General features: G+C 46.6%; 1 protein-coding gene across 1 annotated transcript in view; it reads left to right on the forward strand.

The window, feature by feature from the left end:
- The window catches only part of LOC126548066 (uncharacterized), a 38682-nt gene extending 23723 nt beyond the window's left edge, over positions 1 to 14959 (forward strand). The window contains exons 4-5 of the mRNA XM_050196151.3: positions 3413 to 3759; positions 14510 to 14959. Coding sequence (XP_050052108.1) covers positions 3413 to 3759; positions 14510 to 14688 — 526 coding nt within the window. The 3' untranslated portion in view covers positions 14689 to 14959. The remainder of the gene's footprint in view (positions 1 to 3412; positions 3760 to 14509) is intronic.
- Positions 14960 to 18137: the final 3178 nt, after the last annotated feature.

Below are 18137 nucleotides of genomic sequence, written 5' to 3' on the forward strand. Positions count from 1 at the left end.
TTGGGGAAAGATTCGCGAAAAGTCGCTACCTCTCCATCTGCGTTTCCAACATTCCATAAACGGGAATGGTATACGAACAAGCTAGAACTCTTTGTTGTCACTCTTCTTTATTCATAAGCGCTTACATAGCGCCATGCACTCGCTGTCGAAATCGCATCGTGTAGAGCTGCAGTGTGGCGACCTAACATCGCCACGCCCACTTCGTTTATGCGTCATTTCTGACTTACCAAGCCTCCACTCACAGTATCTTTGTTCTTTTTAGCATTGTAGAAGTGCGACATACATGCTAATTTAGCTTGATCTAATATTTATCTTTAGTATACATTTAAGGTGGCCGCGTGCTTAAAGACGGGGATGGATGGAGTGTAAGCGTAAGTGTCACACAAGCCCTGCACAAGTGATTCCTGGGCGTTAAGTGTGCGCGCCACATGTTTATGATGCTGGCTTTAGTGACAGCAGGTGGTCCTGCTGTACTATACGTACAGAACGTAATTAACCTTGCGAAGTAAACGACAAAATGCTGCTGACGGGCGTCTTAAGATGGGCAGTTTGCGGTGACGTAGGTTATAAACAAATTCTGAATCATGCGCTTTTTGCAACTCCTTGACTGAAAGCAAGCACACGTGCCGCAGAAGATTGACGCGCGTACCTTCATTTGCTATTAACATTATTCACCTGCTTCAATCTATATTACTATCGTAAGCAAAAGTTGCCAACCTGTCCTGGTGTTCAGCACTGGGCGCATGAATGAATGAATGAATGAATGAATGAATGAATGAATGAATGAATGAATGAATGAATGAATCTTTATCGAACAACAATGACACTTTCGCATAACTGTTGGGAAAGGGGACAGTAGAAAAAAGGTAGATTTGTCAGTGGTACCGACTCTTCCTCAGATCTAGACGCGGTAGATGACCTCCGTCTCCCTCGCTAAAACCGCGGGAACGCTTCTTTAATGCTGCAGCATGTACAGACATATAGGTACATCACAATATGCGTTCTGTACAAATTGATCTGCTGCGGCAACGTGTTTCCTGGAAATACGTTAACGTGGAACAGACTTGCACGCAACAAATTCATGTAATTAATTACTTGTAATCAATTACATTTTCTTGGAGGTGATCCAGTGTTGTGCGCGGTAATGTTCACTGTAATTCAGTTATTCTATAACTAATTACACGTAACTAGTTATTTTATTGATAAGCTATAACGAACTACGTCATTTTGAGTATTTGGGCCTAAGTATAACGCGTGTGGCTGTGCCATGCAGCAGCCTCGCGGTTGCACATGTTCAAGCAGGCAAGTCCGGGAGCTCAGAATTTGTTTCCCCATCTTGACGACAGGTGACGCGGCCTGCATTGCCGGTACCACATTTATATTTTCCCGTTTTAGTTAAAGTCTGTCACTTCCGACGCTTCTCAGCGTTATTACTCCGCAGAGAGACACAGACGCGAGCATTGCGTAGTCACGATCGGGATCGCATGGTGTTCGCACGTTAAAACAGCGCCGTTGCCTTTAACACGTACACGGATAGAGTTTTCAAAGTCGCTGCTGATGTTTCCAAAAAGAAAAAAAAAAGCGCGAATGAGGATGGCCGACAAAATGTTTCAAGAACTGTTGGAGACTATTATCAACATAAAATGCACTACATAAAATGCACTAAAGGAGGCCAGGCCAACTCACTCTATTTCGTGTACTTGTGCCATATTAATGCTCTGGGTAGAAAGAAAGAGGGGGATATAAGGGAGGGGCAGGCATGTTAACCAGTCAAGAGTCCAGTTGGCTACCCTACGCTGGAGGAAGGGAGAAGGGGAAGAGAAAGAGAAAAGAGAGAGAGGTGGGGGGGGGGGGCTTAGAGACGTGAACGGACAGCGCTACAGAGTCGATCAAAGGCGCTCGAACAAACCAGACGTTTTCAAAAAGCACAAAAGTGTCTTCACTGTCTTTTGAGCCGATGATAGACGGGGGCGGTGTTTTAGTATTCTCTGTTCCCTGAGAGCACGATCATCAAGTTTCCTGAATACGTTGTACGTAGATTACCTTTGTGCTTCAAATGTTCTGGGTAAAGTAACGTAAAAATATTGGATTACTTTTTATTAATTGTTCTGTTACTTTTGTGGAACAATAATTGATCAGATATGAGCCAATCGTGATCTTGGACGTATGATTAGCAATGGTCGCTGGCCAATGGCATATAGCGCTTACGAACCAACAGGTTTGTGAATTCTGCCCCAGATCCGTTTAGATGGTCACAGGTACGGTATCCTGGGGCCCTATAACGTAAAACTATTTAAATCTGTTTTATTCCAATCTCCTGACGTCAAATTTACATAACCACGACCGCAAGCATCGGGCGGTAACCTGCAGCGTTGTTTGACAAGCCCAACGAAACGCGCTTTTTGTTTATAGGATCTCACTTTCTTTTGCTTTCAAAGCGAATAGCATTGCGTACATTGAGCAGTTTTTCTTAACTAATTAGGTGCGATGAGGCGAGGAGCACGCTCAAATGGAGAGAGTTTAGATGGGGCCGAGCCGGCACAGTGAAAGTAGATAACCGGACGAGGAGGGTGGTGCCGGCGTCTGCGGTTGTTCCGCTTCCCCTTACTTAGCTTGCGGTGACTGGTCGAAAACCGCGGTGGCGTGCAACGGAAGGTTAAAAATGCCGCTAAAACGAATCTTCAGCAAATTAGCATTGGCAGAGCAATGTCGTGTACGTGCCGAAAGGTCTCGATAACGTTATACTGCTACGCTAAATCTCCTATTATGCGCAAATAAATTCATGTTCCTCGACAGCTACGAGTAGCCATTGCCACAGCGATCGGCGGGCAGCCATCTTCTATTCCTTTCGGAACAGTGCAGTCTACGTTTATTCAGAAAAATTTTCACGCTTGTTCGGCATAATAATGCGTCTTTAACGCGTACACGTCCCTTTGACGCGATGTGTTTTCGCGGTTTTGTGACGTCGTGTGACAGACAGGTAAAGTGAGCGCAGCCCGAAAAAAGTTTGACCAATAGCAATTGGTTAAACGTCGCATTTCGCGCCTTTGGCGAAAAATGCGTTGAATCAGAAATTATTCTTTTTTTCATTCTGTCTAATCATGCGTAATCATTGTGCACATATCATATCAGAGAGGGTATTTTCACTGTTTTCGTGACGTCGCGTGACAGACAGAGGCAGTGGGTAGTGGCTCGAAAATTTTTTGACCAATCGTGGCGCGCTGGTTGCAGAAGGGGAATAGAAATGTTTGGAACAGCTTTACCTTATATCGTCCCTCGTCTAACAGCGTGTATGATCTCTTTTATGCTGGAAATCTTGTTGCAGGCGAACTTACTCTAAGTGAATACTGCATAATCACTCTGAATGTATGCCGAATGTATTTTCGCGTCTCATTCGTTCACACCTTTCCAGCTCCTCGCGAAGCGTGCCCACCTGCAACGAAAGGTTCCACTCGCCTGAGTCGCTTCCGCCGGTTCGGAGCGCGCTGCTGTTGTCAGCGGGCTACGGTCCTGTATCGAGGCGACTCTGCACGGCGGCGTCTGCACCGGCTGCTGTGTGCGAGCCCCGGGGTAAGGTGCACCGCACGGGACCCAGCCGCATCTTCGAGTGCAAGCAGTGCGGCAAGACGTTCAAGCGCTCCTCGACGCTGTCCACGCACCTGCTCATCCACTCGGACACGCGGCCCTACCCGTGCGAGTACTGCGGCAAGCGCTTCCACCAGAAGTCGGACATGAAGAAGCACACGTACATACACACCGGTGAGTGGCACTGATGTGCGGCGGCTATGACGCACTCTGCCGTCGCTGAAGCTGCAGGTACCGGCTCACGAGCGGCCGTGTAACGCAGCTACAGCTTCGCGCCGTTGACGCATCTGAGAATCTTGGGTCGGATTCTCAAAGATTCTCAAAATACAGGTACAGAAGAAGAGAACGCGGCGACATAACGATAAATATGAGTGGAGGGAAAGAGGACTTCGCTATGGCTTTTTTACCGCTTAGCCTCTGCAGCTTCATTAGGTTCTGCATAACGTGTCTGCTGAAATAACTATTTCTGAACAGATAACTAAGTACTGCGCTGCAGCGGCGTCTGCTAATACACACACACACATATATATATATATATATATATATATATATATATATATATATATATATATATATATACGAGAATAAAGCGGGTTTCCCTTTCTTCTAAAAAATAATTTCCATTAATTTATCATTACTTTATTTCATTCATTAAGCACAAGTAATTTCCCCTGTGTTGTCCTTGGTGTCGGTGTTTGTTGGCTTCTCATGATATGACATATATATATATATATAGAGAGAGAGAGAGAGCGCAGCACTTGAAGTAGTTTGGTATGCAGTATGAAATACAGGGAGTGGGGAACACCTGACAGAATGAAATTCTCTCTAATAGGCCGCTCGAGCATAAAGACTTCGATATTGCCTTCACCGACTTCTGGTGCGATGATGGTACAGATTGGTATTCTAGGATCGTCAGCGAGGACTACTATCCAACCCGTACATATAATAAAAGTATTTTATCTCTCTCTATCTCTACTCCGAATGCGGTCGGTCGTTAAGATCATTACGGGTCAACAAGGTCGCGAGCGACAGCCTGGGCTGCGCCGCAGCGAGGACAGTGGCCAAGAACATGTTCGATAGTTTCCTCGCTGCCGCAATGGTCTCAAACAGCACAATCTGCCATTCCGATGCGGAAGGCAAAGGGTTTAGTGAAAGCGACCCTAAGGCGCAGTTGGTAAATTGTTGTCTGGCATCGGTATAATCCAGATGGAGGACGAAAGCTCCATCTGGTTCAGTTGATGCAGATGTGTGGGCTGTAAACTGGTGTGTTCCACTAGAATTGTGCGTCATCATTCGCAACCACTCGGAGTTTGACTGTAGCGTCTGTTTTCGCCAGCAGCATGGGTTCCTGCACGGCATCTGTATGTGTAGATCGAGCAACTTCATCAGCGCGTTCGTTGCCCATTACGCCACAGTGACTTCGGAGCCACTGGAACGTGACGCCGTGTCCGTGTTCTATTAGGTGATGAAGGCGCGCTTGAGTTTCTACAACTATTTTATTTGTTCATAGGGTTCGCGGCGTATTGTGGAATGCAAATAAGACGAAACTGCCTTGGATTTACTACAAACACTAAATTTTTGGGGTGGTTCTTCACGAATCTCAGGAAGCTAGCTACGAAGTGCAGCAAGCTCTGTGGCTATGTTGTCCCGTGGCATGTCTTCAACTTTTGCTGGCGATCTTGGCAGAAAAATATCACTGATCCCGCACACCCGTAATCGGTGGTTGAACCATCAGTGTGCAGATCGGTGTGGTCGTTGTACGTCTCGTACACCAAGAGCAGAGATAGAGGGCCTTCGTCCGCAAGCCTAACTTGCGGCCGAGCCAGACACAAAGGGGGGAACACTCTCTGGATCTCGCAGGCCATAGTCTCGCCATTAACAGCGCTCCTCGTTGCTGCCAGGAGATGGCGCAACCGCTGCGTCCCATGCTTTGCGTGCGTTCGAAGGTCCCACGAGCTGCACCAGCCACTTACTCAACTATTGACCTCACTGTTTACATCGCTAAGTTTGCTAGAAAGTCGTTCGGAAGTTCGATCCTCTGTCGAAAAAGTTCCCTCGACGCGGTACACCTCGATTTACTTTCGAGAAACTGCTCTGAGTGATGCAGTTCGAATCGTGGGATTTCTTGAGGCACCGTTAACGAATGAAGTTGGCGGCATTGAGCGAGCGCTGAGCGTTTCGCGCCACCTGCCGCACAGAAGCGGAAGCTGTGGCTTTATTTCTCGCAGAAACCTTGTCGAGTCCCGACAGGCGGCGTCCTTTGAACATCAGGGGGCGGGCGAGGAGGCGCGCATTGAGACGGAGGCGGAGAAATACCCCGATCAGGCCCCGTTCGCTCGGCGGGGCGCATCGTGAGCGCATTGTGGGAACCCCACGCAGGAAATGAGGCCAAACTAAGATATGAAAGGCTGACGAGTTAGCACGTTTTCATGCCGGCAGGTTCAGTGCTAAAAGTGACGGAAAGACGAACAGAAAAGGAAAGATACCACCAGCGGTGGCTGCTGATGAGAATAGCCACCATTTGCGACACCGTAACTCACGATTTAGGTGATAGGGTGAAAAAATACTCATGCGTCGATTCGAAGCTACACTCCGTAAAATAGCCGATGACATTGCTCCAACTACAAGGCGATCTTGGAAGAAAAATAAAATCGCAACGATCCCGAACATAAATTTAGCTACATTATAGAATATACATATAATAATTGAATGTAAACAAATGCACAAACTGTAGTAGAGAACGTATTATGCAAAATAGCGTCAGAAAGAACGCGACAAGGAAAAGAATAGGGCACAGGTTCACCCTGTATCTTCCCGGCGCTGTTTTACATACTGCATCCCGTAAGTGCACTCCACCTATGGAAATTGGTCCCATAGATGAGATTTTTGTCTACACTGCATTTAGATGCGATGAAAAATTAACATTGCAACCAGATAAGTGCGTGTGCGCGTGTGCGTGTGTGTGTGTGTGCGTGTGTGTGTGCGCGCGTGTGTGTGTGTGTGTGTGTGTGTGTGTGTGTGTGTGTGTGCGTGTGTGTGTGTGTGTGTGTGTGTGTGTGTGTGCGTGCGTATGTGTGTGTGTGCGTGTGTGTGTGTGTGTGCGTGTGTGTGTGTGTGTGTGCGTGTGTGTGTGTGCGTGTGTGCGTGTGCGTGTGTGTGTGTGTGCGCGCGCGTGTGTGTGTGTGTGTGCGTGCGTGCGTGTGTGTGTGTGAGCGCGCGCGTGTGTGCGTGTGCGTGTGCGTGTGTGTGTGTGTGTGTGTGTGTGTGTGTGTGTGTGTGTGTGTGTGTGTGTGTGTGTGTGTGTGTGTGTGTGTGTGTGTTCAATATGCTTCACCCTTACAGTGAGAATGTATAAATTGAGCTCTGGGTGCTTGAGGCCAACACGTCGAAATTACATGTTTGTTTTTGCTTTTATGCGTGCGCATACACTTACACACACACACACACACACACACACACACACACACATATATATATATATATATATATGCGCCTTGCAATCTCACCGGTTCCAATTCGTTAATTGCAATATGTGCCACAAATTATTCGATGACGACTTAATTAGGGAATATTTGTTCATTAGTAAAATATGCATTTCGATTTCTCGTGCAAGTGCATTAAATTATGCGTTTTTACGTGCCAAATCCGCGATCGGATTATGAGGCACGCCGTAGTGGGGGACTCCGGAAATTTGGACCACCTGGGGTTCTTTAGCGTGCACCTAAATCTAAGTGCACGGGTGTTTTCTCATTTCTCCCCCATCGAAGTACGGCCGCCATGGCCGGGATTCGACCCCACGACCTCGTGCTTAGCAGCTCAATACCCTAGCGCCTAAGCAACCATGGCGGTCATTCTCGTGCAAGTAATGCCTGCCTCTTCCAGTAATCCAGGTCAAGGACTAGAATGGGGCTATTTGCCAAGGGTGATTTCTGAAATAGATTTTTGGTATAGTCTTCGGACAAGTGTGCCGTATAGGTATTAAAGCCTGTCAATGCATGAGAAGTGAGGTGTTCTCGTATACTTAAAGTTATTTAAATAGACAGTAAAACGTATGATAAGCTTCATATTTTTTTTAATAATGGGGAAGGGCTATAAAGTGGAAGAAACTACAACTTTGCCGCCGGAGGGAGCCCTAACCCAGCGCAACCTCTGCATGACGCTTACGATGCCCTACCTGTTCAGCCATTGCAAAGGCTAACCCCCCCCCCCCCCCCCTCCACAGTTTATGATGTACTTGCGTCAACACATTCGCAACTTAGTCCTGGAAGTATTAGCAAGCGCCACTTACGGCCATGGCAGCTGATGCGAAACGCCATATTGCAACTGAGGTGTCACGCAGCACGCTATCTTACGGGCAGGCAATCGGCCAATAAAACCTCGCGTGATACCTCACCTCAGCAAGGATTTCAGAGCTGGGACTCTCGTTATGCGTTGAGTGAAAAGGAATCAAGGAGTACCAGGGACTCTAGTTTACCAAGCATACGAAAGCCAAGGAAAGCATTGCGCACGGGTTCCCTCTCCCACCGCGGCGACCAAGTCCCAGTTTCCTTCATTTTCACTTGACTTTTGTCAGCGTTACAAATATTTTGTGTTATCGGCAAGTGTAGCTAAATTACCTTACAGCTTACCTCGATTCATTGTTTATCTGGTTCTTCTATATGGTTGTTTCATAAGAACCATTTGTAGCCTTAGTGTATATAGTGCAGTTGTTTTCTTTTTATGCAATTCTGCTTCTATAGCTCGAACGCTCAAAGCGGCTAACACAATAAATGCAAGTGCATAATTGGCTAATTAGCAAATTCTCAGCAATTAAGTGTTTAGCCAATCATAATACTGCACCATATTAAAATTTACGAAATGTATCGGCTGAATTTGCAAGGCACGTCCACTTGCAGCGTTTTATGAGGCCAGTTAAGAGACGTGCGTCGTGAACATGTGGAACATGTGGAACAAGTAACTGTTGTTCACTTTATTTTAATACGACACTTGTTTTTAAAAATTGCAGGAGATAAATAAATGCAACATCAATGCATTTAGTCGCACACATTTGGAACAAATATCTCGAAACGGGCGTCACCTTCAAAAATTCGTTCCATGCGAATGCGCCATGCGAACTTGCCGACTGCAATTCGTGAATTACAGAATAAGTTGAAGCAGAGTAGTTACTTAAAAACTCAAGTATCAGAAATTTCTTAAATTAGGCTATTGTGTATTTCGATTTCTCGTGCAGATAAAAAATGTTTACAGTCACTTTTAGCATACGCTAAAGAGGATGAAGGCGAAAGCCTGCGCGGCCCACGAGACATTCATTACATTACCTGACATTTTCATTCGAATGCGCACTTACTTTCGATTACTTACGTTCTCCCACTAAAGTTCGTGGGTTCGAGTGCCTTTATTAACTGTGTCTTAATTAAGTTCGCCGTAATCAACACAAATATCGCGGGTTCGGCGGCCTTAATTAACTATATCATAATTAATTGCGCCTTAATTAACAACAAAGGTAGTGGGTTCGACTCTTCACCTTCACAATGTGAATTGGAATCCTAATTGGGGATATGCCCGGTTCTGCCATAACTCCAAGTCACCAAAGGTCGAGGATTCGGGTGCGTTAACCTCATCTGAATTAAGAGTCTCTTAATTAACTTGGCCTTCACACCACAGGTCATGCTGACGCTTCTTTTTCTTCGCCTCGGCTTCACGCTTTCTTATAACGAAATTGATGGCCTAATTCGCCCTAATTAACACCAATGGTCGTCAATTCGACTCCCACCAAAGGCCGTGGGTTCGACTCCCGATGAATTTTGGTGCCAGAACGACGGACATCAGATTTTTCGACCCATGAGCCATCTAGGATTTTTGACTTAGTAATCACTGCCTCTTCGTTAAATCCAGGCCAAGGAGCAGAATTATGCTATCTGCCACGGGACATAAAAAAAAAATTCTGTTCAGTCTAAACAAACACAAACCCACACTTGGGTGCGTTCCCGTGCACGTAAAGTAAGGTAGCCATGATGAGAGTTCATACTTACTCCTTTCAAAAACCGCACAGCTGTGCCAACGTGAGCCAATGAAGTCTTCAGGATGCCTGGAATTGTGACACAGCGACTTGTGCACCCAAAGTCTTTGTGAGGGCACAACAAACATGAGCTGCAACAACATGCTGGCGTCGGCGGGTCATAATTGCGGTTCGTAATAATTGAGTTTGGGCAACCAATGGAATCAGAGTCTGGCTATGTTGTGCCCTTCTTTATAAACTGCATAGAGGTGCGCCGTTGCGCTTTAGGTTATGCGTCTTAGAAGGCAGCGCAAAACCTTGGACGGAGACAAGAAAGACACCGTGTACGCAAGTGCTGGACGATCGTGCGATGACTTCCTTGTATCCGTCCTTTGTATATCTTTCTCGCTGTTCGCACGTTTTCTTTTATAAGTGCATGCATATGTTCTGTTTTCTCCTACAAGTAAACCGAACAATGATAGCGTTCACTTTCCTTTAGCGAACACCGCGTATCCTGGCGAAACATAGCTGGCGCGTCGGTTTCCAAATTGTCGATAAATGAGGGCAATTGGGAGAGAAAGTGCTGTAGGTCATTCTCAGAAAATTTCACTTCGAAATGTATTGCCTTTAAAGGGCCCTTGAAACGGTTCGGACAAATTTTGTAGACGCGTAGGGTACAGCTTAAGTAGAACATTCTCACCACAATTTAAGTGAAGCGTTACGTATTAATGGAGCTACAAGCGATTATAAGTTACCCTCCTCCCTAGCCATGCTTTTCCTCCTCAACTCGTTAGCCGAGCGATCGGGGCTAAGCTCCTCCTTCACTGGTTCTGCGTCATGATGCGACGTCACATCGTCCACTTCCGGTTGTTTTGGAGCCCGCCCCCGCCCGCGCGAAACGTCTCCACTAGCGGCTTGGCCGTCAACCCCAAGCGAGAGCTATCGAAGCAGCGTGCGTTGCGAGCATTCTGTCGTAGCGTCGAAAGTGTGGTATTCAGGTAATCACGCATTAGCCGAACGTTTCGACGGAGCGGTGGAGGCATAAACCCAATCTGATGAAGGAACTTTAGCATAGATGTACGTGAGCTGCCTCATCGGTCTCCACGGTCCAGCCACCCGTTGGCGCAGAGCTTAACCAGCCAAAGAAAGAGCTAATATTGCTCTAACCAAGTGTAAAACATTTTAAACATTTACAAAACAACGTGTTAACGATTACACTCCTGCGAAAAATTTACACCAACAGCAAAGAAGAATAGTTATTGCTACTGTGTGTGGTTGAGCTCTATGCCACCAAGTGGCTGCACCGTGCAGACCACTCACATTTGCGCTTCTGTTCATCCCCTGAAACGGCACGCAAGGGGACACGGCCAGGCCCTGTCCCCTTGCGCTTGCGTTTACCCTAATACCGGACGCAACGTTACTAGACTAGCTTCAGTTTTCAAACTCGGTGCCGTTGCGCGGAACCGCCACGTGCCCGCGCCTTCGTGGCGCTGTAATCGCGCCCAGCTTCACTTCCTCACTAGCCGGTTACTCTGGCGGGCCGGACTAAGCACGCGGTGCAGCATCGGTGTAATCTGTGGTTCGTTGTTGACGGCAAGTTTTAGCAAACATGTCATCCGCGAAACTATAGCCTTCGCCGAGTTTGTTAAGAATATCAGCAGACGATGCCGATGTGCTGCGCACATGGCTGCATAGGCGGCTATCGGAACGATGTCGACAGTTCGGCGCGCCACTTTTTCTGTGCTCCCAGCAATGCGACGCTTCGCTCGGCGTGGAACAGAGCGATTCCTCTTGCCGACTGGGAACTCTTTGCGAAATCCACGGCACGCCCTCGAGCCACTGCTCCCGCGTTCGTCGTCGTCTTCCACAGTTGGCTGCGTTGCCGCTCATCATTTCAGATTGCAATTTCACTTCTCTTCTGTCGTCGTAATGGGGAGGCCGCGTTTACGGGGATAGGAGCGATTGCTTAAGGGATTATGAGCCGCTCATTGTCTTACGTAGAGGACAAATCTAATTTTGAAGAAATTTAATTTCGAGGAATCACAAGCGGCAAATGGCGGGCGAAGGCTGCTAACCACTCCGCCGAGCAAACTCGAGATATCGAACACAAGCGACAACGGCGGACTGCGAGCATACCATCAGGGTCGTCGTTCTCTCCGTCGCAGCCGATTGTGTGTGTAACGTCATATTTGAGAAATACTTTAATGAACCCTCGGGATTAACGCAGTGATAAACACAGGCGCTGCACGTTTCAGCTTCGCTGGTTAACCATCTTCACGGAGTGGAAGAGTCGATGATTTCTTTCTTTCTTTCTTTTTTTTTTGTGGCTTGTGTGTTCAAAGACTGACCTCATCTTTCTTCTTGTAGCGCTTCTTTGGCGTGGTGAGGAGCTTCGGTGGGGATGAAGATCATCCTACAATTACGCACTTTGGCCAGATCTTTCAAGCTCCTGAGCCTAAACTGCGCGAAACGTTAAGACGACAGGAAGAAACACGACATTTAGAAACGCAGCTTCTGCGCTTCGCTGTATGCGTTTCTTCCTTTCGTGCAGTTTACCCTTCTCTCAGTATGAACCAACTGGCCCAATAAATCTTATTGCTGTAGGTGGATACCGCTATCTCATGATATCACTAATTCGGACAAGGGAGAAGGCCAGCGAAAGTGAAACACGCATAAACTACCCGTACGCACGAGCTCAAGGCTGCGGCGAGGCGTCTGCAGTGGAGCTCGATGGAACGGCGCTGCCATCTGGGGCTGTTACAGAAGTGGCGACAGGGGCTGTAAGCGTGCGGGCGGAGAGTTTTACAACTGAAGCTACTCTAGTAACGTTGTACCGGACGCGCGAAACGCTATTGCGTTAGTAATCTTCCGGTGTAAAGTGACGGCCGCAATCGCGCAAATCCTGGCGTCGATCGGATAGCGGCAGTCCGATGCGCTGCAGCCAGTCCGCTCGTCTACTGGCTTGCAAAGGGACACGATGTCGCAGCTTGACATATTGCCAGTCGCTACGTTTGCAGTCCGCAACGCAACAAAGTCGAATCATAGCGTTCGCGAAAAGACAGACCGAAACTGACGGCGGAGCTCTCGTCAAAGACGGAGCACGTTGTAACACAAGCAGACGACACTTCCTGTGCGCCGGAAGTGCTTAAGTGTCCTGAAAAATTGTTCTTGTGCATTCTCTTTATGTTACTTCTTTTATAAAAACAAATTACCTAGCATTCCAACTATTACGAACATCATTTGTTTACGATAAAGTTGGAAAAATGATCGATTACGTGCCCTGGTCAGTCAATCGAATAGCTCGCCCCACTGACGTCATATGGGTGATTTCCGTCATAAGGGTAGGGGCGGCTTAAAATTGCGCCGAGCAGTGTGCTGCGATCGGCAGCGATGTGCATTTTTAAAACCTTACAATAAATTACACGCTTTACGCCGAGCACTTAGATGTGTCAATTAATGATCAGAAGGACCTACCCTAACGACTCAGTGCCTTTGTAGAAAATCGTGAAAATTATTTCAGGATCCCTTTAAATACCGTTGTGCAAGTTAAGGTGCACAAAATCAAAAAAAGAAAAAAAAGAAGGCACGAAGATCATTAGTCTACAGTTTTGTGTGAAGTTGCGGTAGCTATACACTAGCTATCGATGGCAAAAATAAAGCAAACCCGATGTGTAAAATGTCGGCCCGTGCATTTTGAAGTGTGTAGATCCGACAGCAAGTAGCAACCTTATCGTGCACTAATATAAATTGTCTGGTAAAGTCGTTGTGCGATACGAGCGCCACGAGTCAGCCGAGCGTGCAGATACCTCTGAGTTCTGCACACATGAGCACCGTACACATACTTGAGCGCACGAGCACTGGAACCATTTTTGTCACCAAGAAAGTTAAGAAAAGCTCGATGCATTGTAATTCTTATAAGCCTTCTGCTAACAGTACACCTGCATCGGCGCTCACCTAGTGAGTGTCGTTTCTTTTCGTATTTTGTCAGCGACCTGTCACCGACTGAGTGGATATGCCGCTCACGTTGGTTTCTATACTGTCGTCAGCATTAGCCGTCTGTTTAGGACTAATGAAGCTGGTACATAAGCACCCAGTCTCGCCGCGTTGACGTCGACAAACTGCTGTGGTAAACCTTTCAGACAATATTTTGCCTACGCTCAAGTGTGAAAACAATCCTACGAGGCGACAACGTTGATGTGTACCACATTTGGGCAGTAGGACAGTGCTCAACCACTCCTCTTGCAAGATGGCGAGATTAATAGTCGAAGCAGTAAAGATAGATGAACTGGATGACGCATTTGTAAGCATGGCGTCCCTGACGCTGACTGAAAAAAGATAAAATATTTCATGGCGCATGTGTTTAGAGGATTAAGCAGTTCTCATTAAGCGGCCTACATGGGCACGTGATTGTTGTACTTGTTCCCTTATTTTAGTTTATTATGTGTATGCTATATGTTTCGTACACTTGCGAAAATAAAGGCAGTTGTAAGTCAGCGCCTGTGTGCGTTGCCTTCTCGTCCCGTCCTCGTTGGTTCGCGCTGTTATTCGTTCCCTACGGACAAAGTTGAAGGGCAGTTCTGTGTTTCTTTGCCACAGAGGTGCCCTCCAAGTAAATAATTGCAGTCCCTTCTTTGTTGTTGTTGGTCTCACACTACGGTTGTTGGTAGTTTTAGAAGAAAAAGAAAGTTTGTTTCCTGCGCATGCGTACCGTAGCTGACTCTGCTATACTTCGGTACTCGTTAATTTTTTAAAACTCTCTAATAACTCTCGCAGCTGCTTCAGCAAACGAAGGCGACAACGCATCCACTCCGAGAAGCAGTAAATTCTGCATCCAGACCTGGCATTGTGCAGCCGATTGTCACAAACCTTGTCTTAACCTGCAGATCGATGCAATTGCTCACAGTATTGCTCGTCCATTTCTCGCAGGCGAAAAACCCCACAAGTGCAAGGTGTGCGGCAAGGCATTCAGCCAGTCCTCGAACCTGATCACCCACAGCCGCAAGCACACGGGCTTCAAGCCGTTCGCCTGTGAAGTCTGCGGCCGGGCCTTCCAGAGGAAAGTGGACTTGCGCAGGCACAACGAAACGCAACACACCAGAACTTGATTGCCGATCGCTGACCACGTAAAGGGCCTCATTGTGGAGGGACCATGAGGCGATCTCGACTGTCGCTTACTCTAGTCTTCTGAAAGTGAATCGGTGACCAGCTTTTTTTTGTTCGCATCTTGTATAGTTCAATATCTCCTTTACCACGTGGCTTGTACCTTTTATCAGGCTTACTTCGAAAGAGATGGTAAGCGCACGCTCGAGCTCAGTCAATGTGCAGAGCACGGCATTAAACGCCGGATGAAATAAAACAGTTTTCTTTCAGTGCGAATTAGAGTGCGGGTCTTCGTTCTTTTCCCCAGCCTATAGTCGCGAATTCTCCTAGCTTCGAGTTTTCTTGTGCTGGTAAGTCACAACGATGGCTGCACGTCTGCAGTAGGTGTCCGAAAAAGGTTTATCGACGCTGTCAGTGAGCATATTCTAACGCTTCACGCGAGGCTTATTTCTCTCTGGTTGCGTGCGAAACAACGTACACAACGAATAGCGTATCCCGTGTGAAACAGAGCTTGGCACGATTGATGCCTGTAACGAAGGGGTGCTAAACCATATACGAATAAAAAATTGCGCAGACCACAACAGAACACCATGAAATGAGAATGGGATCTAACCCGTCGAGATAACCAATACACACCTGTGCTTGAACGCGTCTATTCCGTTTCCGTTACCGCGCTATACCAAAATTACGAATACAAGCGCGAGGCCTCCATCCTCGGTAAACCAACAATAAACCTTACACGGCTGCGTCACATCTCAGTTTCCATATCTGCGTGCTAGGAAACCGCACTTCCAGCAAAGAGCATACGCGGGGTACCTTTTAGAGCTAAGTTTTCATTGCGAACGCTCCAGAACACTACTGACCATGGCTGTTGCCGCTGATGCTACCGCCTTGCCCAGTAACTTGCACCAGGAAAGCCCTTAATCGGCGTATGTGTAGCTGGCTCTGCTCTCTGTGGAGTTACGCAGAGAAACCACAAACGGTACCTAGATATCCTCTCGTGAGCAAATATATGCTTCTTCAAGAGCATAATTCGTTTACTATAGAAAGGCTTCATACGCTTTCTTTCTCGGGGTTTGGGGCATCTGCTCAGTCCATTTTTCGCCCACTGAAGTGGGCAAACCCTGGACAATGGCGTAACAATGTGGGCTGATCCAGAAGACAGTGTAATGCGCGTTCACGTTGTGGCGGTCACCGCGCATAGCCAGCCACCTTGCCCCGGCCGGCACGTAATCACTATGCGGCAAAAGGCTGTGGACAATATGAACAGTTGTAGAGCATATTGGGTGTTATTTTCATTTTTGGCTGCAGCAAACGTTAAAAAAAAACGTCTGTGGCAAATAGCACAATTTTAACCCTAGATCTAAATTGCTCGACGTGGCGGCTATCACGGTCACGAGAAATATAAGTCCTTGGTTGAATAGTCAACATAATTATGATAACTAGCTTTTTAATGAATTAGTTTAAGGCACATATTTCAATATTTCAATTTTCAATATTTCAATATTTCATATTTCAATTTTTTTTTTCTACTGCTGTGCGCACTACATCGTGTTACGAGAAGGAGATGCCACCTAACGGCGTTGTAGAAGCGTTATGTCAACTGAAACGCAACACCAAGCCGATACGCAGCACCTCCGCCAAGAAGTCGGTGAGCCGACTTCTACCTTAGGCTATGGCGGCGAGTTACAAATAAACCATACTCTTCGAGAAAAACTCACTGCTCATCGGCAACACTTTTACCGCAGGTATGGAACCAGCACTTACACACATATTGAAAGTTGTAGAAACTGCACTCCATGTTTCGCGCTAGTGAAAGGATGACACTGAGCCTACGCTTATACGATATATTAATTTGATTCTAAAGTTCATCTCTAAATTCCGTCCTGAGGTCTTTTAGCAATAAAGCTAGGTACGACTATGGATGGAAAATTTCAGATAATTTTGAATGGCCTTAAAAAGAATTTCTTTCTTTTTTTTAGAGAGAAAGATTGTAAATAAGCTAGGTTTGACACTGTCCGCTACATATATTTGTAGCAAGGTGATTGTGTGCTCTATACAGGTAAAAAATAAGAACCGACTGTCAGTATCTCTTATTTGTTTGGCTAGATATACAAGATTAAGTGGATCTGCTGCAGCCATCGTGACGTCAAAACATAAATTTTGTAGAAATACGGTGAAGAGGTTTCAAAGCGCAAACAAGTAAGACAACAAGCTAGCGCACTACCAATTATGTGTCTCTATCATGGCCTGCTCTTGAAGACTTATTGGCCCTGTCTGGGCTAGACTTTCTTTAATTTACATTTGTTATTGATCGGCGCTGGAAATTCCGGCCAATTTTCCTGGTCCTCAAGCCCTCCCCCTAAAAAATGAAATTCTTTTTTTCGCAACATTTCACTTTTTTCCCCATAATGCGGATGTCTAGGCATCAACGATGACTTTGTTCATAATATATCGAAGGGAGAATTGCGCGCGCGTCTTCTGGCTGCACTCGCATGTGGAGCATTTGCATTCTGATGTCATGATGTCCCTACGAAACAAAACTGGTTCATGAAAAAAGGCAATATATAACAAATAGGAATCTACATATTGCGAAGCTTCGTGTGAGCGTATAAAAAGTCGAAACAAAACTCTGAACGTCTCTTCCTTATCTCGACTGCCGACCGGTTGATGCTTCCATCCACTTTAAATCCAAGCGCTTCTGGAAGGTGCACATTCCTTACGGGTATCACTGGTTAAATCCCTTCGCATTCCATAAGGATGTTGGACGTAATAGTTCTGCGGAAACCCGCAAGGTGGAGAGAAGTAATGAATAAAGGGGCTTTTGAGGCTTTTTGAGGCTTTTTCTTTCGAGGAACCCGTTTGGGTTTCCTTTGTAGCACTTGCTACGAACGGGTGGATGTCTGATTTTCCCTTTATCCATAAGGATGTATTGAGTAATCTCCGGATATTTGCTGCAGCATACAATTGCCTCATCTTGTTGCGAATACAATCAATACTTCTTTTTGGGCGAGTTGGTTCACCTTGAAACATACGGGTAACAGCGCAAACAGACGACCACAAGAAGGGAGACGCGTACACACAAGCGCCGACTAACAACTGGTTTTAAAAGCCCAGTTTTAATAATCAGTAAGCCGTCTTTTGGCTGCAGGGTTCCCCGTCTCGGTCTTGACTGCCGTTTCAGAAACGCCTCCTTCAAAAATTGATGCGTGGATCGGCAAGTACAACGGCTGAGGATCAACGGAAAGCACTTAAGCCTGAGGTGGTCCCTTACATCCCCAAACTTTCTCACAATCTTAAGTAGGTGGCGAGTAGGCACGGCGTGCCAATTTGTTTCTCCGCCCCAAATAAGCTGGGAAAGTTGTTTCCATGCATCTGCAACGCCAGAAAACGTGGATTCCAGAAGAACCACCACCGGCGGTTTGTTAAATGTTCCACTGGAGTGGTGGCCTTC

This window comes from Dermacentor andersoni, chromosome 1, assembly GCF_023375885.2.
Source record: "Dermacentor andersoni chromosome 1, qqDerAnde1_hic_scaffold, whole genome shotgun sequence".
NCBI lineage: Eukaryota > Metazoa > Arthropoda > Arachnida > Ixodida > Ixodidae > Dermacentor > Dermacentor andersoni.